The 27,910-nt window shown below is 45.3% G+C and overlaps 1 protein-coding gene across 1 annotated transcript in view; it reads left to right on the top strand.

Moving 5' to 3' along the window:
* THSD4 (thrombospondin type 1 domain containing 4) overlaps nucleotides 1–27,910 on the top strand; it is a 542,149-nt gene that overhangs the window by 92,943 nt on the left and 421,296 nt on the right. Inside the window, exon 5 of the mRNA XM_042988485.1 lies at nucleotides 11,859–11,961. Within this exon, the coding sequence (XP_042844419.1) occupies nucleotides 11,859–11,961 (103 nt within the window). The remainder of the gene's footprint in view (nucleotides 1–11,858; nucleotides 11,962–27,910) is intronic.

Genomic DNA, 27,910 nt, shown 5'->3' with positions numbered 1-27,910 from the left:
GGTGCTGGAGCACTTCATGAGGGGGAAGAACTTCGGGAGCACAAAGGAGGAGGCCACTGGGTTGGGGAAGACTCCACTGAGGAGGTAAAAACTGAGCTAGGCTTCTAAGGATGGCCAAAAAAGAGAAAAGGGCAGTCTGGGGCAAAAGACACAGCTTAAACAGAGACGGGGAAGCAGGATTATGCCAGAATCTCAGGTGCCATGATGCTTTGCCAGGTTGTAGAGACCCTCCTTCCTTTCCCTCTCACATCCTCCTATCTGCTTCAAATAATCAATCTTTTTTTTTTAATCTTTATTTGTTTTTGAGAGAGAGGGAGAGAAAGAGCACACATGCATGTGAGCTGGGGAGGGGCAGAGAGTGAGGGAGACACAGAATCTGAAGCAGGCTCCAGGCTCCACACTGTCAGCACAGAGCCTGATGCGGGGCTGGAACCCATGAGCAGTGAGATCATGACCTGAGCCGAAGTCGGACGCTCAACTGACTGAGCCACCCAGGCGCCCCTGAATAATCAACAAATAATGGGGAATTTGTTCTTTGACATCTCGAAATACAGAGATTTCACATGGGTGTTGCTTGACTTTCATACACGAGATAGATGCTTGAAAAACTTTTAAAACACAGTGCAGAGGGAGAAAGCAATTCTAATCCACTGGTTCAATTGGATGTTAGGCTGCAGGGCGGTCTAGGATAGCGGGCTCAGGAGCCAGCCGTGCTAGATGTAAGCCCCAGTTTCCTTGGGCAAGGGCGCTTAACTCCCTGGGACCATCTATGAAGTAGGGGTGATAATAACACCAACTCCATAGTGTTGATCATGTACATAGGGAGCTGACACGTTGTTAGGAAATAAAGTGTTCTGACCTGGATGAGTGAACGCACTTGTGTGCCTCTCTGGAGCTGGGAGTGGAGCACAGTCTCCCCATGTCAGTTTCCAAGTGCTTAGTCATGAAACTGGATGAAATGGTCAGACTTGCTCAGACTCCCCTTTTGTCCTCTGGATTAGCTGGGGTTCAGAGTTCTTTCCCTTCCCCAACAATAAAACACAATTGCTGAGGGCCCCAACAGGGCAACTGTGATGTAGATTCGGTATAATCACCCTAGGGTCAGGTGTAAAGGGATGAGAACGTAGAGCTATAGATTAAGTTCCTGCCAGTGAATGCTTTATACCCTCGAATGTGTGTGTTTAATGTGAAGCCTTTCCTTGGGATGTCATCGGGGAATATTAAGCATTCTAGTGTGTCTTTAGGATTGTTTGACTCTTAGTAAGATTTCCTCTATAATATAATGTAAAATCTAATATAAAATAATATAATGTATGTAATGTATGTATATGTATAATGTATGTAATGTCTAATATAATGTAAAATTTCCTCTATATAATAATGTAAAATCAATAGTAGATGCAGTACTAAGGATCTTGGAATGTAGGCTTTAAAGAAAAGGGAGAGTTTTTTTTTTCTTGTTTACATTGTATAGGAGGAAGTTGCAAACCCCAGTGTAGATATAGAATCTTATGGTCTTTTATTTTTAATTTTTCAATTTTTTAATTGTATTATTTTTTAGAAAGAGAGAACACACGACAGGGAGAGAGAGAGAGAGAGAGAGAGAGAGAGAATTTTTTTTTTTTAATTTTTTTTTTTAACGTTTATTTATTTTTGAGACAGAGAGAGACAGAGCAGGAACGGGGGAGGGTCAGAGAGAGGGAGACACAGAATCTGAAACAGGCTCCGGGCTCTGAGCTGTCAGCACAGAGCCCGATGTGGGGCTTGAACTCACAGACCACGAGATCATGACCTGAGCCGAAGTCGGCCGCTTAACCGACTGAGCCACCCAGTCGCCCCGAGAGAGAGAATCTTAAGCAGGCTCCATGCTCAGCTCAGAGCCCAACACGGGGCTCGATCCCACAACCCTGAGATCATGACCTGAGCTGAAATGAACAGTTGGATGCTCAACTGACTAAGCCACCCAGGCGCCCGGAGAATCTTAAGGTCTTTTAGAGCAGGCTAGAGATGTCAATTTTAGACATCTACTGGTACGACACGCCAGATCACTCACTATCGTAGGTTCTTGTTGGCATCCAGAAACACAGCATTGATATCGACAGTGGGATCAGGTGTTCGGCTGTGGGTCAGGGACACTGGGATTAAAGTAAGCTCTGGCTCTAGGTGGCTAAGAGTCCAATGGGAGAAAGAGACTCCTAAATAGGTAATGACAAGTATAGAGCATAAACACCACTGCACATGCTGGGTCGACACTCTGAAATCCCTGGACAGTGGAAATGAGCCTGGCCTGGCCTTCTGGAGAAATGTAGGCCATCCAGGTGAGGGGAGGATTTTCTGGGAGGAGGGAGTGACAGGGGTTCCCATAGGGGCTCAGGAGCCAGAAGGGGGTCTCGGGAGACCTCTTGGTGGAGCCAGAAGCTTTTCCTGCGAGCGGTGGCTTCCCCTGCGAGTTTCTCCTGAGGAGTGAAGGGGCAACATGGGGAGGTCTGGTTTATCCACAGCCCTGCGCTTTCTCGGCTATGGCTAAAAATAATGAGTGCTCAAGGAATCGAGTAAATAGGTTTCTTCTTCGTGGAAGTTCTTTGAAGGCCAGGGCTTGGAAGCAAATGACCTGGAGTCTTGGTAAGAGTAAAACAGGGGAAGGAGGGAACCAAGGGGCAGTCCCTCTGGTGCCTGAGGGATGCAGTTAAAATCCTTCCTACTAGCTGTTTTGGGGGTTCGTATTATTATTTGCTGATACATTAACAACCAAGGCACCTATGCCCTTTGTCTGGGAGGCTTGATGTCTCTCTCCCCACCTTCTCTTCAGGGCTCTGAATTCAGCGCTTTCTCTCCAGGGAACAATGACACTCCTGCTCCTTCTGGTGAAGGGAGGCTGTAGTGAGTCAGCTGGTGCAGGGGCAGTTTCGGGCTTATGATTTCAAAGTGCTTCGCTGCCAAAGGAGACGTGATCCTGACTTTAGACAGAGTGCACTTAACGTTATGGGGAAAAACCCCTGGGGCTAAAAGCAGCTTTTAGCAAACACGGATGTGATGAGTTCTGGTATCAGTGACTCCCCAGTAAATTTCCCTAGAGTGGGACTGACTTCAGACAATGGATTTCTCCATGTGGAGTTGTTTCTGTCTCGAAGTGAGTGAAAACAAAGGGAAGATGTTGGACAAATCTCAAATATAGCTAAGCTTTTAGAATGTCTTTAGGCCAATTCTAATTCTGCCCATTTCTAGTCTCCTATTGAAGGAAAGAGGAGCAGAAAAACAACCTCCTGACTGCACTTTTAAGGAGGAACTTAGCAAATGGGCCAGGTCAAGGATTTAGAACAATTCTGTGAGGTGTAAAACTTGCCAGGAACTGTGGGACCAGTTCCATCTAACTGGGGGCTCAACGTAAGTTTCTCTTATGAGTTTGTCACCAGCCTCCTCATCTGGGGGATATATGCTGGTGTCAGTGCTTTCTGCATCATTCTCCTTTCCACCTTCTCCGACCACTTGGAATTTCCCATAGAAAGACCTCTTACTGAGGCGCCTGGGTGTCTCAGTCGGTTGAGCGTCCAACTTCGGCTCAGGTCATGATCTTACCGTTCATGAGTACGAGCCCCGCATCGGGCTCTGTGCTCACAGCTCAGAGCCTGGAACCTGCTTCAGATTCTGTGTCTCCCTCTCTCTCTGCCCCTCCCCTGCTTGCACTCTCTCTCAAAAATAAATAAACATTAAAAAAAAAAAGTCCTCTTACTGACCTTTTCTTGATCCGTCAGTGGCCTTTCATACATATATATGAAATATGTGAATATTAAATATATTTGTTAAATATGTAAATATTTAATATAAATATTTAAGTATATGTTTCATGTAAATATATTTGAAAGATATGAGTCACACATATATATTGAGTTGTTCACAATTGTCACCTTAATAATTATAGAAAGTAGTGCAGATACTAAGAAATAGCACAGTGGCAGAGAGAGCTATAACCTAGTCCCTCTCCCTAGATGTAATTGTAATCAATTATATTCCTCCTCCCCCCCCCAGACCCTCCTCCCCCGCACTGCCCCCCACCACATACCATGCAGAGCCCAACACAAGGCTTGAACTCACAACCCTAAGATCAAGACCTGAGCTGAGATCAAGAGTCAGGTGCTTAACTGACCAAGCCACCCAGGCACCCCTCTGGTTTTTCTTTAAAACGTGAAATGAGGTGTTTTGTTTTGTTCTGTTTTTTTTTTTTAAGGTATTTTATCTTTTTACTTTTAAGTAAAGTCTTTGCCCAATGTGGGCCTTGAACTCACAACCCTGAGATCAAGACCTGAGCTGAGATGGAATTAGATGCTTAGCCACCTGAGCCACCCAGGTACCCCGCAGTCAGTCATTTTGAATTTTTAGTTACTAAGGTCATTCTCTTCATAAGTCTAATAGTATACTGATACCTCTGCTTGTTGATACATCAACTTCAAATTTCCTTCATCAACTCCTCACTCCAAAAGAAGGAGAAATGACCCTCTTCCCCTCCCACTGTGCTGATACCTGCTATCCACGTTTTAATTTTCAATTATATATATATATTTTTTTTTAATTTTTTTCAAATTTATTTATTTTGAGAGACAGAGAGCAGAGGGACAGAGAGAGGCAGAGAAAGAATCTCAAGCAGGCTCCGTGCTATCAGCACAGAGCCCAATGCAGGGCTCAAACTCACGAACTGCGAGATCATGACCTGAGCCAAAACCAAGAGTCAGACGCTTAACCAACCGACTGAGCCACCCAGGTGCCCCTCAGTTATATTTAAAAAAAAAAAAATTTTTTTAACATTTATTTATTTTTGAGAGAAAGAGACAGAACATGAACAGGAGAGGAGCAGAGAGAGAGGGAGACACAGAATCCAAAGCAGGCTCCAGGCTCCAAGCTGTCAGCACAGAGCCTGACGCGGGCTAGAACCCATGAGCAGTGAGATCATGACCTGAGCCGACGTCGGACGCTTAACCGACTGAGCCACCCAAGTGCCCCGTGTATTTTTAATTACATGTAGTATATTCACAGTTTTTGTTCTCTTGATTTATCAACATGAGGGAAGATCAGTTAACTCCTTGTTTTGCAAGATTAGAAATTTAATGTCCAGTTTGCTGAACTACATGTGTTAACTGATGTAGTTTTCTCTTCTTGGCCTGTGAAATCCCTAATTATGAGGGGTTCTTCTCTTTATCCTGCGAGGTTACAGCAGTAATGACACATAGTACTAGGGCCACATTGAATATTTGCCTTTGAAGGAATTTCACCTGCTCTTCTAGCAGATAGCAGAGGGGAAGAAAGCCACTCTTATAAATGTGTTCCTGAAAGTAACAACTAGGGGAAGTAGAAGTTTTAAATGTTTAAAAAAAAAGTTTACATTTTGCCATATACTTTCTGATTAGTTAGAAAAAAAAGATGTTCTTGTTTTGATCTTTTTTAAAAGTTTATTAAAAAATAAAAATGAAATAAAAGCGTACTGAATTATTTTGAGAGAGAGAGAGAGCCAGTGCGTGAGCGAGCGAGCAGGGGAGGGTTAGAGAGAGAGGGGGAGAGAGAGAGAATCCCAAGCGAGCTCTGAGCCATCAGTACAGAGCCTGATTCGAGGCTCAGACTCATGAACCATAAGATCATGGCCTGAGCCGAAACCAAAAGTCGGATGCTTAACTGACTGAGCCACCCATGCACCCCTCCTTTAGATCTTCTTACACACATAGAGATATATACATCTAAGGAGGGAGAAATAATAAGTACTACCGGGATAAGTCTAGATTTGTATGAACGTTTATCCAGAGTACTTAAAAATATGTGGTTTTCCTCTGTGAATAAATGGGCTTAGTCATATTAACATCCGTTGGCTCTTTGAAGGAGAGGGAAACACCTTTTTGTAGGAGAACATTATGAACTTGGATGGGGGAGAAAAGGTGTTTGCATACTAAGAAAACCTCAGGATTTTGGGGTTTTTTTTTTGTTGTTGTTTTTGGTTTTAAATCCAAACCCTGACCCAACCCTTTTGGACAAACCAATTTACTGACTGTCTAGAGAGTGCTAGAAGTGGTAGCAGGTGGCAAAAGTTTTTGCGAGGTTGAATTTGTTCCAAGTGACTTGAGAAAGCAGATATGAAACATATTTGAAAAATGTGCTGGATAATTTGTAAGAAATTTTGATCCATGGTTATATTATTCTATTATTCTACAGCTGGAAAACAAAGCCCCTTTTTACAGCTGTGGAAAAGAAAGGGGAGTGTTTGCTCAGAACACCTACCTGTCAGGCGCTTGAAGCTTCTGGAACTGTTGGAGTCTTTTTTTTTTTTTTTTTTTTTAGTGTTTGTTTATTTTTGAGAGAGAGAGACGGCGACAGAGACAGAGACTGAGTCGGGGAGGGGCAGAGAGAGAGGGAGACAGAATCCAAAGAAGGCTTCAGGCTCCAAGCTGTCAGCACAGAGCCCGACATGAGGCTTGAATCCACAAAACGTGAGATCATGACCTGAACTGACTTCAGACACTTAATGGACTGAGCCACCCAGGCACCTCATTGCTGGAGTCATCTTTGATGTCTGCTTAGATTCCAGTTCAGCTAACATTTAGTGGGCATTATTATGAGCTAGAAATTTTCATGTATTACTAAATTAATCTTTGCAAAAATCCCTGCGGGGTGGGAGTGGTTCAGGGCTTGTTATTGAAATGCAGTAATTTAGGTTTAGAGAAGCAAAGTGCTTTGCCCAAGTCACATGCCCAAGGTCCCTTTCTCATGGCAGTGTAGGGACACTTTCCAGATATCTTTCTTTCGATTTCTTCACTGGGGTGATGTTAAATCCATCGCATGTTGTATGTTTGTACTGGTCTTTTGATTGAATCCAGAGCAATGCAAAGGATAAAAAAAAATATGCATGTCTCACCCAGGAAGACTTCAAGGTCATGTCCCTTGGTGCCACCTTCATTGGGGATGATGCCCTTCAGTCCTTCAGTTGACTGAGGAGCTGAAAGTAATTATCAGAAGGTGAGTATGTGGTCACCAAGAGGCCCCTTGAACAGTGAAGTTAGGTGCAGGCCGTAGTCACCTCAGATTAACCAGGGTCACTAGCAACACAGCCCGAGTTTCCATAATCCTCTTTGTAACGCATAGCAACCCTAGGCAGTTGTCGAGATGGAACTTTGGACAGGGTCTGAAGTGCTTTATAAGGATTTATTATATTAAAGCACATCGTTTTCCTTTTCCCATAAGAGACCAGTGGAAACATCTCTCCCCCTTGGGGATGGAGGGAAGTCATTTGAAGGGAGGTTATCTCCCAGAGGCATTCCATGGCAATAGAGCTCTGGTCTTTGCTAGCCCCATCCTGTGATCCTGATCTCTATCTACCCGGCTTTTCCCTTGTCCCACTTTTCCGGCCTGAAGATGACAAGAATCTCTGCCCACGGAAAGGATTAGTGGCTGCGGGAAATCTGCCCAAAGCGAACTTGCTGTGTAAAATAGAGACAATTACTGATAAGGTGAGGGTGACTCAGTCTGTGGCATCAGGAAGCAACCCACTTAAAATGCAACAAATGTAAAACGATCTGTAACCGGGAAGTTTTAACTTCAGGGAGTCTGTTGAAATGAGAGGAGATCATATACCGATAAAAGTATGACAAGTACCAACAGATGTAACCCACAAGAGATGTGAAACAGAATTTCCCTGACCCTGCTTGGTTTTCATCCTCAATCTGCAACTGCCCGATCCTTACAGCTGAGGCCCCTTCCCCAGGCCTTAGAGGCTGGATCCGGCCTTGGGATCCAGGACTTCTCGGTCAAGGAGTTAAGGCCCTCTTGTCTGAGGACCCATCACAAATTAACTTTGCTGCCCACCCGGTCTTGAGGGCCACCATAGCGTGGTGGTTAATGGCACGGGTTCTAGATCCAAAGTGTTATTCAGATACTGAATTCACCACTTATCAGCCCTATGGCTTTGGACAGCTCACTTAACTTTTTGCTGCCTTGACTTTCTCATCTATAAAATGGGTATAATAGTTGTGGGGACTAAATGAGCTAATATACATAAAACATGCGGTAGAGTGCTTGACATTTAATAAGTGCTCAGTAAAAGTTAGCTATTCTTTTTTTTTTAATGTTTTATTTATTTGTTTGTTTATTTATCTATTCATTTTGAGAGAGAGGGAGAGAGAGTCCCAAGCAGGCTCCACACTGTCAGCACAGGGCCCGATGTGGGGCTCGAACCTATGACTGCGAGATCATGACCAGAGCTGAAATTGAAAGGGCCAGACATTCAACCGACTGAGCCACCCAGGTGCCCCAAAGTTAGCTATTCTTAACATCACTGTGACCCCAGACTTCTGTTTTGATCGTCTTTACTATAATTTCATCTCAGTAACCCACATCCACAGCTGGACCCTGTGAGCCTTGCATTTCTCGGACTTGGTCCCTCTCCTACCCTCTAATTGGCAGGTCCCCTAGCATCATGTGAGTCCCTGCTAGGGACACCCAGGGCCATGGCAGGGCACCTGGTCATCTCCTGCTGGATCTTCCCATGCTAGCCACATGCTGGATACCATAGGCATTTTGCTGGGCTCAGCTGCCTTTGGGCAACTGGAAGTGGATTTGCTGCTGCAGCACCTGACCCCCCTCCCCCGCCCCCCCCCCCACTGTGGGTCGGATGCCACATGAAGCCCCTTTGCCTAAGGAAGTAACTGGGCCATGCTCAGATATAAGGAACTTGTTGGTGACCTGGGACAGGGCGTCCTGAATGATCTGTCACTGGTGACTATTGGCTTGGTAGATGCAAATGGACATAGTAAGAGCTTTAGTGGGACATTAAAATCTACCATAAGATTATTAACCATAAGCACGTGCAAAGCTGGCAAAGGGCCAAGTGTTTGGAAGGATTCAGTAATTATACGTTTTTATTGCATAAACGTTACATATATATTGCAGAAAAATTAGTGGAATAAGCCAAAAGTTTTCTTTGTGAAAAGAAAAAAATCTAAAACCCACCTTCCAGAGATAATGCTTTTAATCTTTCTCTGCACACACTGACACACACACACACAATCACTTAGCACTTTTTTCACTTAATGGGTTGTGGACTGCTTTGCATGTCATGAAATACACATTTAGACCATCAAGTATTGAGCGATTCAGAATGATTCCACAGATGCACTGGTTCCTGGTGTAGCCTATTAGCATATTTTGCTGATGGAAGAGAAAGAGGTTAAGCAGACTGGCTAAGAGTTTGTGGTCTGTAGCTTCCAATTCTGGCAACTGCCACCAGGTTGAGTGAGGGAGGCTTCTGGCTGAAGCCTCACTGCAGAAAAGCCTGGCTTTACATAGGTGTGGTTATTTGAGGAATGGGACATTGAGGCCACTTGTTCTGGTCTGTTTCCATAATGAAAAGATGCAACCCAGTAGCTAATCTCTAGTTTCTTTCTTTCTTTTTTAATGTTTATTTATTTTTGAGAGAGAGAGAGAGAGAGAGAGAGACAGAGAGCACAAGCAGGGAAGGGGCAGAGAGACAGAGGGAGACACAGGATCTGAAGCAGGCTCCAGGCTCCGAGCTGTCAGCACAGAGCCTGACGTGGGGCTCGAACTCACGGACTGTGAGATCATGACCTGAGCCAAAGTCGGACACTTAACCGACTGAGCCACCCAGGCACCCTGAGAATCTCTAGTTTCTGATTATGGCCAGAGTGGGCGGTCAGCGCTCTGGGCTCTGTCCCTATGTCACTACGACCTCTGGGGAGCTACGCCACTTCTCCTGGCCTCAGTGTCCTCATCAGAATTAAAGGGTTGGATTTGATTGTCCCTGCTCTAATACTGTGATTGGGCATTAAATAACATGGAGTAAGATTGAGGCTTGGGTGTGGCTTTTCATTGCCACTGAGTTCCGGTGCCAGGGTGGCTGAGCCAGATCTCCAAGCATATATTCCTGGCCCTGTCCCTACCCTCCCAGTGGGGCGAGGCCTGAGAACCTGTACTTTTAACAACCTGCCTAGCGATTCTTTCTTGTTGCAAGGATGTCAGCTTCTCCCAAGTCACCCAACTGATCACATCCCCATCGAGCTCTAGTTCTGGCCAAAGGGTTGTCAGAAGCATCTTAACCCCAAATCCTTCAGGGAGACAGCTGGTGTTGCTGGACGCCTACCTGCTTCCTGGCTCGGGGGCCACCAGAGGCTTGCCTTCCAGAACCCATGGAGACAGCCTTCCCCAGCCTGTCGGCTTCTCACTGATTGTCAGAGCTCAGCCCACCCTGTCTGTCCACCGGGCCCTTTTTTTCTCCACCGGTTTCTATCACGTTCTGCTTCACATGGCTTCTCGCTCCATGTGGTTTGGCTCAGGCTGCAGCAGGGTTATGACCATCCCGGGTGTTTGTACCAGCAGCCTCTCCCAACTGTCCTTTTTCAAGCAAGAGATGCTTTCCTTTCTGCCTGGTTTTATTCCTCCCTCTGTTCACTCCTCCTCCAAAAGATCTGGCATTTCTGATACGTACAGTGGATTTCTTTAGAAATCCTTCAGGAGTTTGAGCTGCCTTATTGGCAGTTTATTCCAGAAACTTCTTATACACAGGGCTTTTAATATGTAAGGGTCCAGATTCCTTTCCCTCTGATTATTAAAACATACACACTGACCCCACACACATTTAAATTAAAAAAAATTTTTTTAATGTTTATTTATTTTTGAGACAATGTGAGAGACAGAGTGCAAGTGGCAGACGGGCAGACAGAGGGAGACACAGAATCTGAAGCAGGCTCCAGGCTCTGAGCTGTCAGAGGGGCTCAACGCGGGGCTCGAACTCATGAACCGTGAGATCATGACCTGAGCCGAAGTTGGACGCTTAACTGACTGAGCCACCCAGGCGCCCCCCCCACCCCCCCACACATTTAAATAAGAATGTACTTAGGTTTTAAAAAAAGCTAGATCACACTTTATCCATGATTTGAATTAGAGACTCTGATCTTATTATTATATTTCACATTTGTTTATTTCATGTCACACTTTGTTCATATTTATCATTTGTAAATAAGAAAGAAACTAGAGGGAACTGGATATTTTCTTTGATTAGTATATCAGGATCACCTGATAATTTGATAAAATATAGATCACTGGATAATTTGATAAAATATCTCACACCAGACTTACTTACTAGCCATCCTTGGGGGAGGGACCTGGGACTTTGTATTTCCCATAGACCTCTGGGTGATTCTTTTGTGTGCGAAAGGCTGGGAGCTCTGGCATTAAATCGTGGAGAGCATTTAGACCAGAATGTAGACAAGATGGGAAGGACACTGAGATGCATCCGGATGGGCACCAGACCATGTAGCCTGAAATCCAGCCTCTGCCCTCACTGGCTGAGTGGTTCCTCTGTGCCTCAGTTTGCTCATCTGTGAAAAATCTGCAGAACTCTCCTATTGGCCTCATTGGTCACTATGAGGATTAAATGAATTAGTATGTGTAATATGTTCAAAACAGTACCTGCGCATGATAAGGATTCTGTACATTCTTGTGTGAATATTATCCCACGAGCGGGAATGGCATGAACAAAGTCAAGCAGATGGAAATGAATGGCCTTTTTGGAGTAGGTGAGCAGACCAATTTGTCAGGAGCAGAAGGTTTCGGTTAGTGGTTTTCAAATTATGGTGCAAAAGCTTAACCTGGGGAGCTTGTTAAAATTTTAGTGTCCTTCCAAAGATTCTGATTTAGTAAACTTGGAATGAAGCCTTGAGATCTGCATTTAAAATTTTAATGCAGGTGATCAGCACATTGGTTTTGGTAGAGGAGGGCTGGCATTTACAGTTGCAGAGGCCTCCGGGGGTGTGACTGGGGCCGTGAAGAGATACGGACACTAACCGCATGTTCAATATCTGCTTTATTAGGTGTGTCCAGAAAGCAGTAGAAGTATCCGGGAGGTTCAGTGTGCATCCTACAACAACAAGCCATTCATGGGCCGGTTTTATGAGTGGGAACCGTTTGCAGAAGGTAAGAATAGGCACAGCCCCGGCCATAGGAATTATGCCTGTCTGTTCTCCAACACTGCTCCCTTCTGCTCAACGCTGGAAGAATTGGCGAGAGCCTCATCAGAGTGGCAGTAGGGGGCGAAGTGTGACCCCAGGACACGGGGGAGCCCACAGGTGGTTTAGCTCAGGTGACTCTTGGACCATTATCACATGGATGAGAGATTGATAGAAACGAGCAGCATCTGAGTGGGACCGAACAGGGTTTGAAGAACTGGAGGGAGCAAGAGGTTCAAACCAACGTCGGAGGATTGAGCGGGGACAGTTTCCCTTTCCCCCGGCCCTGCTCCAGGGTTCATGTGGTGGCTTCAGATGACGTGTAGGGTTGTATTAACCAGTCGTTCGGCTTTTATGTGCAAGGAGGGCCTCACGTGCGGTTTCCAAGGATGAAACGCCATAGGCAGGCGTTGGCCTTGGTTCCGAGGTTCTTGCCGTTTCAAAATGGCAGAAGATCTGATTCTGATAGAACTTGCCAATACTGCTCTAGATCCCAGGGTCACTTTTCTTAGTTGAAACCGAGGTGATGTGACATGCCCTTAGGACTGAGAAGTATTACATTCTGGGATATTTCTTCTATTGCAGAGAAAGTGGACTCCTAGGAGGTGATGGGTTAAGCAAAACTTGTGAGGTTTGATACTGGCGGTCAAGTTGGCCAGAAGGGAGAGTCCAGCTGTCTTCAGTGTCTATTGCCAGCCCAAGACAGTGGCCGGGGCCCCTGGCGTTGGTCAAAACCCAGAGTACAGAGCACTGCTGCTGTGTCCAGGAGCTATGGAGAAATTGTCTTGAGAGAGGGCTTGATAGCTGTGCTGATTTCGTTACAGAATCAGTGCCCGGGGAAGCCAGACTATGGAAAGTCATGCTACGGTGGGGACCCTTGGGGAAGTGGGAGGGGTTATTGGGTATCGATATCTGCTCTGAAATTGGACACAAAATTGTTTCTGTCTTTGTAGTTCTTCAGAGGGGAGTCTGTAGCTTCTCTTGGATTCTCAAGGAGGTTCCATGACCTCAAAACCGTCACAAACTAGCTTGACTAAAATATTGGGGTGGTCAGATCCAAACAGGAAGGAGGCACAGATGAAACGTACAGCCAGCTGGATGCAAATGTGAGGGTGGCCAAGAGACTGGAGGGTAAACTAGGGAAGGAAGCCTGAAGTGAGGTTTTGCTGCTCTGAATCAGAGCTTGGCTGTGACCCTTTGCATTCTGAAAAGCATTTTGTTAAATGCAATTTGGTATCCGGATTTGGATCCTGGGACAGAAAAAGGGCAAGGGCCTTGGCGGAATACCTGGTGAAATATGCATAAAGTGTATAGTTAAGGTAATAGTATCATGCTGGTGGTAATAGTGAAAAAAAATTTTTTAATGTTTACTTTATTAATTTTGAGAGGGAGAGCACGAGCAGGAGAGGGACAGAGATAGAGCGGGGGAGAGAGAGAGAATCCCAAGCAGGCTCTGCACTGTGGCTCCAACTCACAAACTGTGAGATCATGACCCGAGCTGAAACGAAGAGTTGGACACTTAACCAACTGAGCCACCCAGGAGCCACAGTTTCTTAGTTTTTATAAATGTACCATGGTTTTACAGGATGTTAACATTAGGGGAAGCTGGGTGCAGAGCATACAGGAACTCCCTATATGATCTTTGCAACTATTCTGTAAATCTAAAATGATTTCAAAATAAAAACTTATTTTAAAAGGCATTGTGGTCCCAGTTAGCTAGGTCTTACATGGATTCTGATGAAGATCAAGACTAAGACTTGCTTTATATGGGGGAGGAAGAGTGTGCTGGATTGAAAAGTATCAGAACGTGAGCTTATTTGGAGATAGGGTTACTGCAGAGGTAAAGGGTTGAGGTCCTACTGGAGTAGGGTGGGCTCTTAATCGAGTATGACTGATGATCTTGTAAGAGAAGAAGAAAGGACACAGACATACAGGGAGAGTGCTAAGTGACAACGAAGGCAGAGATTGGAGTCACATGCCCACAAACCCAAGTAACCCCACGGGTTGCCAGCGACCACCAGAAGTTAGACAGGACAATGAAGGATCCTGGGGTAGAGCCTTCAGAGACAGCATGGCCTGCCACCGCCTTGCTTTTGGACTTCAGCCTCCAGAACTGAATTTATGAGAGTTTATTTCTGTTGTTTTAAGCCATCATGTTTGTGGTATTTTGTCATGCAGCCCTAGGAAACTACTAGAAAGGAAAGAAGTAGGTTCTGGACTGGTTGAGATCTACCCACATGAGTAGATCAGAAAGTAAGGGTGGTCTGACCAGCAGCGGGACCACCCGCAGCGGGAGATGCCCAGAGAAGCAAGGCACAGATCTACAGTGAGTGAGCACCTTACAAAGCTAGGTCTACCTGAGACAGTGGTTCTCAGCCTTTGCTGCTCATTAGAATCACTGAGGAGCCTTCCAGAAAGACCAAGGCCTGGGCCCCACTCCCAGAGATTGTGATTTAATTGGTCTAGAGTGCAGCCCGGGCATGGGGATTTTCTAAAGATCCCTAGTTATTCTAGTGGGTGGCTGGGGTCGAGAACCTCTAATCCAACAGGCAGGCATGATCTCAGAAGTGGTGGTGGCTCTTGCCTAAATTGAGGCAGAATCATGACTGTTTTTATACACCGTGAGATATATTCTTGCGTCAGGACATCTGTAGTTGTCCGTGAACATTTAGAGAAGGAGTAACCTGGTCTTTTGTCTGAGCCACACCCTTGCTTTATTGCTGGCTGTGGATACTAGCTGCTTTATTGTGATTAGCTGGGAGGAAAGAGAATTCCTCCAGCAGGGCTCTCTGCACTCCATTGTTTTGCCTGGAGCTGAAGCACGGTGCTGGCCCTTCTCTGCATAGTTTGGGGTGGTCATCTGCCAGCACGGTTATCTAAGATCCCCTGACCCTCTCAGGCCGTCGATAGATTCAGGTCTAGTATCAAAAGCCCTGTGTGCTGCAAAGAACTTGAGTGCTAAGGTTTTCACGTATTACAGGTGGTCCCTGTGCGTGTCTGCTATCGTCTGGTTTATGTTTGATTCTATCTTTTCTGTTCTTTGGTTTGTCCCGATTTGTGCTAGACTCAAAGTGTGAGGCCTGTGAGTTTTTTGTTTTTGTTTTTTTTTTAAACACTTGCTTTAACATCTGTAGTCACAGAGAGAATAGTTTGATGGCATAATAATGAGCTTCTTAAACTCATCACTTAATTTCAACAGTTATCAGCTCATGGCCAATCTTTCTTATGTGCACCCTACCCTCTCTTCCCCATCCAGAATATGGGGAACTCTTTGAATTCACATTACATAGCATTATTCCTCAGTAGATATATTGATTAGGGCTCTTAGTCGTAAGGGACAGAAACCCAGTGTTTAAACCAGAAAGATATTTTGTTGCTTGTGTTACTGGGAAGTCCGAGAGGTGGACTAGATTTCAGATAGAAATGCATTCCAACAATTCAGTAATACTAGGACCCTACCTTTTTCTGTCTTTCTCCATTTCTTGGTTCGTTTACTTCTCCTGTATATGAGCAGGCTTACAAGGCTTGGAGCTTGCAATCGCAGTGGTAGAGACTCTCTCTCATCTAGTGTTATGGGGTGAATTGTGTCCCCATCCCCACCCCCGCAAGATATGCTGAAGCCCTATTCCTGGTACCTGTTTTCCTTATTTGGAAATTGGGACTTTGTAGATATAATGAAGCTGCAAGGGAGAGGTCATGCCGGAGTAGGGTGAGTCCTTATTCCAATATGATTGGTGCCCTTATAAAAAGAAGAAACCATGTGAAGCCACAGGCACAGACACAGAGAGAAGACAGCCATGTGATGACTGAGGCAGAGATTAAAACAAGCCAAGGAACCAAGAAACATCAAGGATTGCCAGCAACTACCAGAAACCGGGGAGAGGCATGGAAAGATTCTTCCCCAGAGACTCTGGGGGGAGCACGGCCCTGTCCCCACCTTGATTCCTGGACTCCAGAACCGTGAGGGAATGATTACCTGATGTTTTAAGCCACCCAGTTCGCCGTGATATGTTAGGGAGGCCTAGGAAACAGACACACCTAGTGACTGTTTCAGTCTCATGAGTTTGGGGGCTGGGGGTCCTCGGGCTAGCTCAGGTCATGTGATCAGCTCTCGGTGAGAGGCCCACATCACAGGAGGCAGAGGCAGGGGAGTGGGGATCGGGACGCAGAAAAACAGACTCACTAAAAATCATTACGTACTTCTTGACTATAAGCTGTGAGATTTTAAATGAACCACTTCGAATCGTGGTGTTTCACAAAGTCAAGGAAAATGCCGAATGGCAGCAGATTAAAAAAAAATCAGCTGTCTTCTACAACGTGTTACCCTATCTAGAGGATTCAACGTTCTTTGAAAATATTTACTGACGTTACTATGTCTCCGGTGCCCAGAGGAGGAGGAGCCCATGGTCCCCGAAATTGCATTTACTTTGGCTTTGCTTAAATATTTCTTTTTGCTGCTAAGATTGTTTTCTTGGTTTTGTCCTTCTTCCTCTTAAATGACTCCCAGGCTGACCTGTGGGAGGAAGATGCCGTTAATGCTTCTGCAGGGCGTTCAGACTTTGTGGCTGGATTTTGCATTGGGCTCTTGGTTTTGTTTGGATGTCTACTGCTGTTCGCCTGTACCTGCTTAGGGAAACAGCTGTACTCACTCAGTCCAATGCCACATAGCATAGTAAAAGCAGAGTACTCTCTGATAAACACATTAATTTCACCACATGGCTCCTCTTAGCCCTTTAATCACATTTCCTGGATATGGCGATCTGTCCTTAGATAATGCCTCTAGGAATTTTTTGCGTAGCCCTGGACCTAACATCGTAAAGACAATGGAGGCAGAGTTAGGGTGCCCATGTGTCCTTGTGTGCCCAGGACAGGAAAGATTTGTACCCGTCGCCCTGTCCCCTTTCACCCTCAGAACCATTTTGGGCAATAAATGATGCTGTCAGCGCAGCTAGCGGGGGACACGTCAATAGGAAGACTCTTGCGTAGATGCTGACTTTGGGGAATATGGCACCTGTTTTCATGCCTACGGCGCTGGGACTGGGCAGCACGAGGCTCTAGAGTTTTGCTGGGTCACCGTGGGCTACCCAACAGTAGGTATCAGTCTTACTCCACGAATCAGGGGACAGCTTTGTGTTTGGGTAGCTTAAGTGCACTCTGGGGCCCCGAGGGGTGAACTAAAACAGAGTGGAAATCTAAAGGCTGGAGGCGAGGCTGAGTTAGAAGTTGGAGGTTGCCAGCTGGCCGCATGAACGGGGCCGCTATATCTGTCAGTAGCGACTGGGTTATGTTTCAGTAACAAAGAACTGCCTGGTACTAATGACTTTGCCAACCAAAGTTTGTCTCTTGCTCATGCTCCATGTGTAATGTAGTGTGCGCTCTGTTCATCTGGGGAGCCAGGCTGGTAGAAGCTGCCCGTCTTCTCAGGTTCCCACTGAGGCGGAGAAAGGGAACAAGTGAATCACACACGGATTCTCAAAGCTTCTGCCAGAAGTGATCAGTGTTGTTTCTGCTCACATCTCGTTGGCCAAGGCACGTTGCATGTCACACTTAACTTCAAGGGCAGCAGGGAGATGCCATGCCACTGTGTGCTCAAAAGAGGAGAAATGGAATATCTGTGACCCACCCTGAGGACCAGCACAGGCAGAAAGCTCCGACAAAATTCCCCAGATGCCTTCCTTAGACATTCAGGTGACTTTGATTAGGCTGCTTGCAAGAACAGTAGATTTTGCTCCAGGGAATATTAAAGGTGCCGCACAGCGTCTAATAGCCACAGGCCCCCCAGCCATTTAGATCAAGTTCTTTCCCTTGATTAAAGCTCTGAGGCGCAGAGCTGGAACACTGATGCCCAGGTGCCCAGGTGTGCGGCTGGTTCCTCCACCGGTCCAGCAGTCTGCCCTGGCATGGACACCATGTTCGGGCATGGGGCAAGGGCTGCCAGATTAAAGCACCCATGGTGTTATCAAGACCCGTGGGACGTGAGGTTGGAAGGCTTGGGACCAGGTGCTTGGGATTGGGATGGATGTTCATGTTTGAACCAACCAGCTTCACTCCTACGTTTCTGGAACGCTCGCCCCTGCCGCCCACCCCTCCTGCACAGACTGTCTGTAGTCATGATCCTTTCTGAGCAGACAGGACGGGCCATGGGGAAACGAGGGGAGCGTTCCAGTAATACCCACACAAGATCCGTTCTCGGGCTGTCTTATACCTCAGAATACCTGGCAAGACTAGGCCCTGTATACTTGGAGTGTGAGCATATCATTGAGGACAGAGAAATCCCGAGGGTAACCTCTTTGTGAAAACAAAACAATGATTTGGGTTTGATACACGTTGACTTTGAGTAAATGGTAGCAAGATGCTGAGCAATTGACATTTAAGGGAGATACCGTAGGGTTGCCAACCTATAGTTGAAGTCATTGGCCTTGATGTGAGAGTTAAAGCCACCACAATGGATAAGACTCTTCAGGAGAGTGTAGAATCATAAGGACAGAGACATCGAGAAGGCAGCTTTGCACTGCGTTCACATTAAAGAAACAGGGGAAAGAGGCTCAACTGGAAAGAGGCTCAACCATTGTGAAGAGAAGGCGTCGCAATGCATGGTGTCATCTCTTGTACTAATGAAGTCTCTTGTGTTTTATAAAGCTCTCTTATTACATACACCACAGTGAGGATCAAATGAGATAGCAGAAATTGGTTGTCTTTATTGAACGCCTACTGCATACCAGGCACAGTTATAAGTGCTAGCTCATTTAACACTCACAACAACCCTGAGGTGTGGCTTCTGTTATCAGCCTCATTCTACAGAAGAAACAGAGGCATCGAGTGGTTAAGTGACCTTCCTGGGGCCACCCAGCTAGTAGGTGATAGAGCCAGGTTCAAACCTCAGGGTGTGACTACGGAATCACTACTGTCAATGTGTATGGAAGCCGAGAGAAGGATTTGTACAGTCGTGCGCATTTAAGACCAGTCCTTGGGTACTTGTTCGCACTGTGAAAATTAACGCAGTAGTTGAAGTTTAGCTTTTCTTAAAAATCACGGGAGAGCGAGAGAGAGAGAGGGAGCGAGCAAGTGCCGGCCAACTAAGCTGAACACTGCAAGAGGTCAAAGAGAGAATGAGAACGGAGAAAATAACGCCCCACAATGGGCTGGTGGCAACAATACTGGGAATTTTTTTTAAAGTGCCGTGAAGAAGGCCTATTGAGAGCGTTTGCTAGATGAAGGGGAGAGAGAAAGGTTGTTTAGAACAGAGAAATGAGGATGTCTGCAGATGGAAAGGAGGAAGTGTATGGAGAGGGAGTCAGGGGTTAAGAGAATGGCATCCATGAGACTACTCTGTCCTAAAAGAAAAATAGATTTTTTCTTTTCATCCTGAAGAAAGTATATTATTGCTTCTCTGCAAGGTATTATAATAAGAAAGCTCCTTCACCATTTAATAGAAATTCATTTACTCAAGGGAAATGAAAGTAGTCACGTGTCCATAAAAAAGATTAAAGAATGTTCACAGCAGCTGTTTTCATAATAGCCCCAGGGCTGGAAACAGCCCAAATATCCATCAACAAGACACTGAATAAACAAACTATAGTACGTTCGTACAGTGGAGTATTACTCAGCGGTAAAAAAAGAACACCCTACTGATCTGTATGAAAACCTGGGTGAATCTCAGAAACATTATGTTGACCAAAATAAGCCAGATGCAAGAGTACATTCTGTCTGATTCCATTTACGTGATGTTCTAGAACAGGAAAAATTAGGCTCTGGTGATAGAAATCAGACCAGTGTTTGGCTGTGGGAGTGGGGAAAGGTCAGCTGGAAAGGGACATAATGGAACTTTCTAGAGTGATGGCAATGTTCTGTATGACGTTTTACATGGTTGTTACACAGGTGTGTACAGTTGTCAAACCCCAGTGAACTGTACACTCATGGTTTGTGCATTTTATTATATAAAAATAATACTTAACAAAAGCCCATTATTCTCTTTCCCCTTTTCTGTTTCTGTCTGTCCAATTCCTGAAGGTGACACTTAGAGGCAGTATAAATTTCACCATTGTAGAATTATTCTAAGACTTGCTAGTTCCTCTCTTTCTCATTTTATTTTACTTACTCTTTCTTACTGACCGTGAAGGAACAAGAGAATTTTAGGGAGAATGAACTCCTATGCATAGTGTCACTTTTAGAATCATCTAGAGGGGCGCCTGGGTGGCGCAGTCGGTTAAGCGTCCGACTTCAGCCAGGTCACGATCTCGCGGTCCGTGAGTTCGAGCCCTGCGTCAGGCTCTGGGCTGATGGCTCGGAGCCTGGAGCCTGTTTCCGATTTTGTGTCTCCCTCTCTCTCTGCCCCTCCCCCGTTCATGCTCTGTCTCTCTCTGTCCCAAAAATAAATTAAAAAAAAAAAAAAAAAAAAAAAAGAATCATCTAGAATCATAGGGCTTTGTTGGGCCCAGAAATCCTCAGGTCCAGAAGCTGGACATCTGTATTAGTTGACATTCATTTTGCGCAAGCAATAGATACTGATTTTGGCTAAGTCACAACAAAAGGGTTTTATTGGAACGTATCCAGTAGGTCAGAGAGTCGACGGGAAGCGTGCAGAAACAGACTTGGTGAAGGACAGAAATTGAGGAAGCTCTGGAGGTCCAGGTGGACAGACCTGACGATCTTCCTTGCATTCTACTGCCGTAATGGGTAAGATCCAACAGGCTTCTCTACACAAGATTCAAAGCCCTGGAAACAAGTAAGAGCTCCATTAGCTCGGTGTAGGCCATAAGCCTACCCCTTGGCCTGAGGGGTGAGGGGTGGGTCCCCCAATTGACATTCCCACCAAGACTTTACACAGCACACAAGAATTAATTCCTAAAAAGGAAATTCAGATGCTGAACCAAAAGAATGGAGAGTGGACCTTGAATGGCCCCAACCAGTGTCCACAACAGAAACCCAAGACAAATCAGGCTGCCCACTTGGCTTGTCATTTCTCTCTCATTCTCATCTCTCATTTCATCCAGAGGCACACAGCATGTCTTAATACCTTTGAGGGGTTATTGGGATTAGAATATAACATATGGGTATCCCTCTTTCATTCTTGTTGTTTACATTTCTGAAGATTGCTACTGATAGGCTTCCTTATATGTGTATGACCTGTAACTGTGTGGATCCTCTTTGCTCCTAGACATTCTGGTAGCATAATTCAAGTTGACCAGGGAGCATTTACACAGGGGCATGGGAGAGAGGCTGGGGTTCTGTGGTGCTCTTTACCACCCCCACTGCATCCTGTGTCAGGGATGATCTCAGGGAGAAGTGAAGGGGAGTAATCGCTGTGGTTCCCCTACCCCCAATTTGCATAGTCCAGGTCACTGGGCTAGCTCTCCCGCTCCCCTCTGGGATTATGTATGCGATGTGCCCCTGGAACGTGGCTAGTTCTTGAATCCACGCTGTGTTTCTCTCTGTCTGAAGAGTAAGGAGAATGTAGGAATGGAGCAAATAATAATCACACATCTCTGTTCGTCTTTTCACTGGGAAATTTAAGATTTCGAAAAGGAAAGATTGTTTGAGGGAGAAAATTGTTCCTGCCTGTAGGATATTCCAGAAAGTGGAAAGGATTCCTGTAAAAGCAGTTTCTTTCCTGGCACTTGAACCAATGTCATTTTAAGTAATTAGTAAAGAAAAGCCTCAGGATAGATTGCAACATCTAGTAAGCAGATTCAAATTCACCTAAATATGAATAACTTTAAGGATTTGAAACGTAGTATACAGCTTAAACCCATTGCAAACTGTTAAATTATGAGACCCAATCCTGTTATTTCTGTCTTCCAAGAAGCTCAGCTTTCTGCAAAGACTGCCTCCCTCCTCAAGTATGGCTGGTCTGGGGGGGGCGCAAGGTCTAGGGTCACCGTGGTGTTCCTATTCTACAGATGCAGGAACTGAGACTAAGGGATGGATGGTCTGCCCCAGGGCTCAGAATAAAATAGAAGTATCAGATTAAGCCAGGATTTACATAACCACAGCCTGCTGAGCTGAGAGCAGTCATTTGCCTCAGGGGCTACAGAAGAATTTCTCGCTCCACTCTATGTAACCAAGCTGGGACAGATTCGTTTCCTCTAAAAACAAACAAATGTGTTTTTGCATCAAGACTACCAAGACTTCTCCAGGAAACCCTGGGACTCTGTCTTCATCCCTTGTGCCCTCTGAGCAGAGAGGTCTCTTCTTGTAAATCAGCAGGGACGTGTCCTGAAGGAGCAGCTAGGGCATTTTGTTGCACCTTGCGCAGACGTCAAGAAATTAGTCTTGGGCAGACATCAAGAGGTTTTTGGAGTTAGAGGGTTTAGGGCTAGAAGGTAATCCGTGAATATGCAAGTTTATATTTAAATTGCGAATTCAGCCCGTCCTTTACATATTTATGGAAGAAATTCTCTGCCATCTGCATAGCCCATCCCCCACAGCCATCAAACAGCAACCATACGTGTCAGTCTCTATTTCTTACAAATCTCATGGATCAGTGGGACTTGTTTACAAAGGATTAAAGGAAGAACTTGTATATTATCTGTGGTTGCGTGGGAAGAAGGTAGAGGGCCTACATCAGAACTTCCTCTTTTCTCTGCCTCCTCACACTTCTCACACTGCCCCAACCTGTTCTTCAAATGTCACTGTTGTTTACCCAGGAATGATATTTATGGCCTGGCTACCCTTTGGATCTCCATTGAATGAAACGTCCAGTCTCCTCCTTCAAGATATTTGAAAGCAGCCGTCTTGTCACCTGGGACCTTGTTTTACCAGCCTGCTGAATACCTCTGTTTCCTTCCACCGATCCCCTGTGTGTTGGGGCATGCTGTTTGCTTCTCAGGGTGGCTGTCCTCTTTAGAACATAGTCCGTGGGTCATACTAAGTGGTCTCCTAGCCCGTGCCAGCTCTGGCTGGGTGTAGCTGGAATGTGCTACTCAGGACCGAGGGGTGTCATCGGGATTGATGAGTAATGTCTCACATAGGTACGGGGAGGGAGAAAACAGCCCAGCCCCTGTGCTGCTTTTTTGCTGGCTGCGTAGTATTCAGTGTTTCAGTCTTTCCAACTGTGGCTGCATAGGTGCCAGTTCACCCTTTTAGTTGCTTGAAAGTTTGGGATGAGTCCCTATTCTTTACTTAACAGAGAGGAGATCCTTAAACGATTCAAAAAGTTTACCGAGCATTGCATAGGTGTTGCTGCAAATGCCTGGGTAAAGCTTCTGTAATCAAGGAAATTATGCAAATAAGTATGATGGACACACATCATTGTATGTTCTCCCTAAAATGTGTTTGTGTTTAACAAGTAAAAACCAAACAATAGGTAAGTGATTACGATTTTCCAAGGGAAGACTTGGGGATAGCTGAAATAGTGGGGGGCAAGACTGGTTTCCAGACTGATCCTTTAAATTAGGGATTCTTTCCGGGGTACACTATATCGAGGTGGAGGAATTAAATCAAGAATAATTTCTGGGAACACCTGGGTGGCTCAGTCAGTTAAGCATCCGACTTCGGCTCAGGTCATGATCTCATGGTTTATAGGTTCGAGCCCCGTGTGGGGCTCTGTGCTGACAGCTCGGAGCCTGGAGCCTGCCTCGGATTCTGTGTCTCCGTCTCTCTCTGCTCCTCTCCCGCTGTGCTCTGTCTCTCACTCGCTCAAAAATAAAAATAAACATTAAAAAAAAAGAATAATTTCTAAAAATGGAATTGTCTGATATCGATATATTAAATAGGTTTCATTCTGCTTTTGGAACTGTATTCCCTGCCTGCATCTGAGGCTGTGTCTCCACCAGCAAAACAAAATTGAAACAGAGGCAATTATTTGTATCTGAATTATCCTGCTTCCAAACCCAGCTATCTCCAGCCTGAACCGTGGAAAGTACTTGTCATCACATCCTGAGTTCACGGGTGTCATTATCACACTTTTGTACTGCAAACCCAAGCTGTACTAACACCTAACTATTCGAGGTCCTTTCAACCCAAATGCTTAGCAACCGAGTGTATGTCAGGATGTATTTTTCTTTACGATTGCTAATGGTGATACGCATTACCCTGAATTATAAGGCTTTTGTTCATTCACAACCATTTCCGTTTACGTGGGAGAAATCCTGGATTTTTGCTTTTCCCTGCCTTTTCTGTTCTGTGATTGTCAGCTTCTCCACTCTTGCCCCTGGTAGTGTCCCGTGGTCTTTGGGTGGCCCACTGAAGAAGACGTGCCTTTCTGGCCATTTTGTGCTGGGACTAAGACGATGTGGGTTCTGTAGCTCCTCCAGGGCAAAGCAGACGTGGTCATTACTACCTTATTTTATCAGATTCTGCCTGTTCAGCTCGCCCTGCCATGAGCAGTGCTTAGTTTTTCATCTGGATTTTTTCATTCTCATTTTGGGTTGTCAGATGGACCTTCCACCACCCACCAACAACCCCTGTGAAGAAGCTGTATATAACTTTGTTGATAAACTTGTATTTGGATATGTTTACTCTTTAAAAAAAATTTTTTTTAATGTTTACTTGTTTTTGAGAGAGACAGAGAGAGAGAGAGCGTGAGCAGGGGAAGACAGAGAGAGAAGGAGACACAGAATCCAAAGCAGGCTCCAGGCTCTGAGCTGTCAGCACAGAGCCCGACACGGGGCCTGAACCCATGAACTGTAAGATCATGATCTGAGCCAAAGTCAGACACTTAACTGACTGAGCCCACCCAGTGTTTGGGTATGTTTAAATGGTTCAGAAGTAAAACAAGGAAAGGCTCCCCATGAATTCTAGTTTTGAACTAAAGATGGCTAAAAGCAAGTGGCAGTTTCGTAAATGTAAGTGAGTAATAACTGATTAGCATCTTTGGAGCTGGTCAATGGAATTTCTAACTCAAGATTGCCACTTAGTAATTAATAACAGGAAAAATTTAGGAAAACAAAGTTCTGCATTATACTGGGCTGATGTGTTTTTCTCTTAAACCTTGCTGCAGAGATATGTCACTTGGAGGCAAGGACAGCAGTGAGCAGTCCCTGGTTGGGGAGGAAAGGACAGAGCAGGGCAGGAGAGCTGGCTCTGGCAGGGGTCAGAGACGCCAGCCCTGCCTTGAGTTGAGCAAAGCCAGAAGTCAACAACAGATAAGACAAGAGGCTGGCAGAGCAATCATAGATTTCACATGGTTCCCGAATAAACGTTTGCTTTAAAATTTTATGGAGGGAGGCATGATTTATTTATTGGACCGAATCAAGTTTTGTCCAAGGGAGTGATTTGAAGTTTGGGTTAATCCCTGAAACAGGTTTCATCTAAAGTCATGCTCTAACCAAGGATGTTTTGTTTTGTTTTGTTTTAACTGAGCTGCCCATTAAAAATAGGTCAGATTTCAACAGGACATGGGGGCTTTTGGTTTGGGGTTAACTTGCAGTAACGGGGATGAGAGATGTCTGCTGTGATCATTAGGCCTGCCTGTCCTAGGAGAGGGGAGAAAACGGAGGGGAGGGCTCTAGCATTCCAGTCCATATATGTTACCTCTTGATGCCGAAAATTAGAAAGGGGAAGCATCTCAGATGCATACAGCCCGAATTCCATTTGTACTTAAGGTTACACAAGTACTCATCGTGTAATAGCTTTGGCCCTTGTCCGGTGAGCGAGTAGCTATGGGCGGCTTTGCATGCTTCATAGAGCCCCATCCATCGGTGATGATGCCTTGTCCCGCACACGGTTGCTGTGTTTGTTTAAGCCGGCTCTAGAGGTTGTATAAGGAGCTTTAGCAGCCCACTGTGAAACCCTTGGTGATAAATGTCACCTTTAAAAAGCCCTTCAGCATGTTTTAGGTTGCAGAGGAGTGAGACTCAATCCACTGACATCTATGATGGTTATCACTCTCCTTCCATGGCTGTCCTCCGCGGGGCGGGGGGAGTATGGAGGGGCGTCTGGCGTTTCAGCTCCCACCCTGGCGCCCTGCACCTCTGGGGCCTCTGCCTTTGGAATCAGCTAGTGTAGCGTCCTGCCTCATGGAGCCTGGTGAGGGCTGTGTAGGGGCGACCAAATGAAACTGTGCCTCAGGACTGGACAAGTGCATTCGAGTTCACGCAAAATGGTAAAAGGTGCACTTTTCTCCCTCAGAAAGAATTGCTGCAACATGTTGGCATTGATTTGTGCTGCGTTACACTCAGTTTTTGTTCTGTGCGAAATTACTTCCTCCAATGGTGAGGATCCGGTGACATGATGTACACATAAAGCAGGTGTTTAAAGGTTGCAAGATCGGCTACTGATAACGGAGTGCCTGTTTCGCGCCTGGCATCCTCCAGGTGTAGTGTGGGAAGGTGAGTAGTGTGAGGCATATGGAGATGTCTGGAAAGGCATTCCAGGCAGAGGGAATAGCATGAGCAAAGGTGCAAAGGCAGAGAATACAGAGAGTGTCCGGGGAACGTCAGGGAATATATTTTGGCTGGAGCCAAGAGTGTATAATGGGGAAGAAGTGCAGAATAAGGTTGGGCTAGAAGTTTGGGGCCAGATTATGGAGGCCCTCAAATAGGAGGCTAAGGAAATTGGACTTCATTTTATAGGCAGTGAGGAGCTATTGGGGTTTTTAAGCAGGGGAGTAACTTGATCAGAGTTGAGCTTCAGGAAAATTAATCTGGCAGCAAAATGCTGGAACAAGAAAGGGTATAAATAAATAAATAATTTGAAAATTTGGCAGTAGTGTTTTCAAATATGTTCTGAAATATATAAGCTATATAGTTTGAAATGATAATGTCTTTTTTTTTTTTTGCACAGCAGCCAATTTTTTTTTTCATTCTCTTGTTTTTGTTTCATTTTTGCATTTGTTCCTTCTTTCCCCCTCTCTCTGTCTCTCTCATTCACTCAGGCTTTCCCTTTCTCCCATCTATGTTTCATGGTTAGGGGTGTTTTGCCGGAGGTGGAGGTAGGGGCGGGGGGCGGGGGGCGGGGTTCAAAACCAGCCAGAGATTGAGAGTCCCAGGACGGTGCTTCAAGAAGGTCCAGCTGCCAAGGCTCTCCAGTGTGCCAGCTGTGACTGGGCCCCATTCTGAAGGCAGAGAAGTCATCCAGCATTGATTTTCGCCAACCCCAACCACACAAAGTATAGGTATTTTGAATGAGTAGGCAAATTCCTATAATTTATGTGGCCAAGGTTTCTATAATCACATTTTCTGGACTCATCACCAAAAGGCTCAGCAGAGTTCTGTTAACTCTTGGGTTAGCAAGAACAGTGGAATTCCTATGGATTCTGTAGACACGGCCCCTGCCCCTGCCCATGCAAGCTTCATAAATGTGTGTAGATTCCAGGTGTTCATGGATTTAACTTGCAGGTTTGTGGCTCTTTGTGAGTTCCCCTGAGGTTCCATGGCACAAAGTTTGACCGAGATGCAAATCCGAAAAGTCTTATCTTGCCAGAAACATGCAGAGAGAAGGGTCATTTTGCTTTGCTGTGCTCTACTTATGTGTGCATTTGTAAGAGTGTTCATTAATCAGTTAGACATTTTTTTTGTTTGTTTCTGTGAAAAATGGCAACAGTGAGAGATGCACCTCAAGTGAAACGTGAAAGTGTGATTAATTCGTAGTGTGTAGCATAAGGCCAGGAACAGGAAATTCATACGACTCTCCATGGAAATGTGATTCGCAAGAAAGCTAGGAACCTCTATAAACATTTTTGTATTTGTGAATCTGGCAATTCGAGAAGGTTCCGGATGTATGCCTCAGGAATGTCAAGAGTCTGCTGTAAATCCAAATTCACAAAACAGATAAATTATTGAATGACTATTCAGATTGCCAAACGATTTTTCATTTTATTAAATACTTATTGTGCATTTACCGTAGAAAAGCCCTTTGGTGAATGTAGTTAGTATTTGATTTACAGAAATTCTGTGCATACAACTGTTTCTGGATACACGTATTATGTTAAGTGGAATCCCGTTTTCCTAGTGTTAGGAAACTTTAAGATAATCGTT

Source organism: Panthera tigris, chromosome B3 (genome assembly GCF_018350195.1).
Source record: "Panthera tigris isolate Pti1 chromosome B3, P.tigris_Pti1_mat1.1, whole genome shotgun sequence".
In the NCBI taxonomy this organism is placed as follows: Eukaryota; Metazoa; Chordata; class Mammalia; order Carnivora; family Felidae; genus Panthera; species Panthera tigris.
The sequence above is the reverse complement of the archived record's forward strand: the minus strand, read 5'-3'. Positions and strand labels throughout refer to the sequence as shown.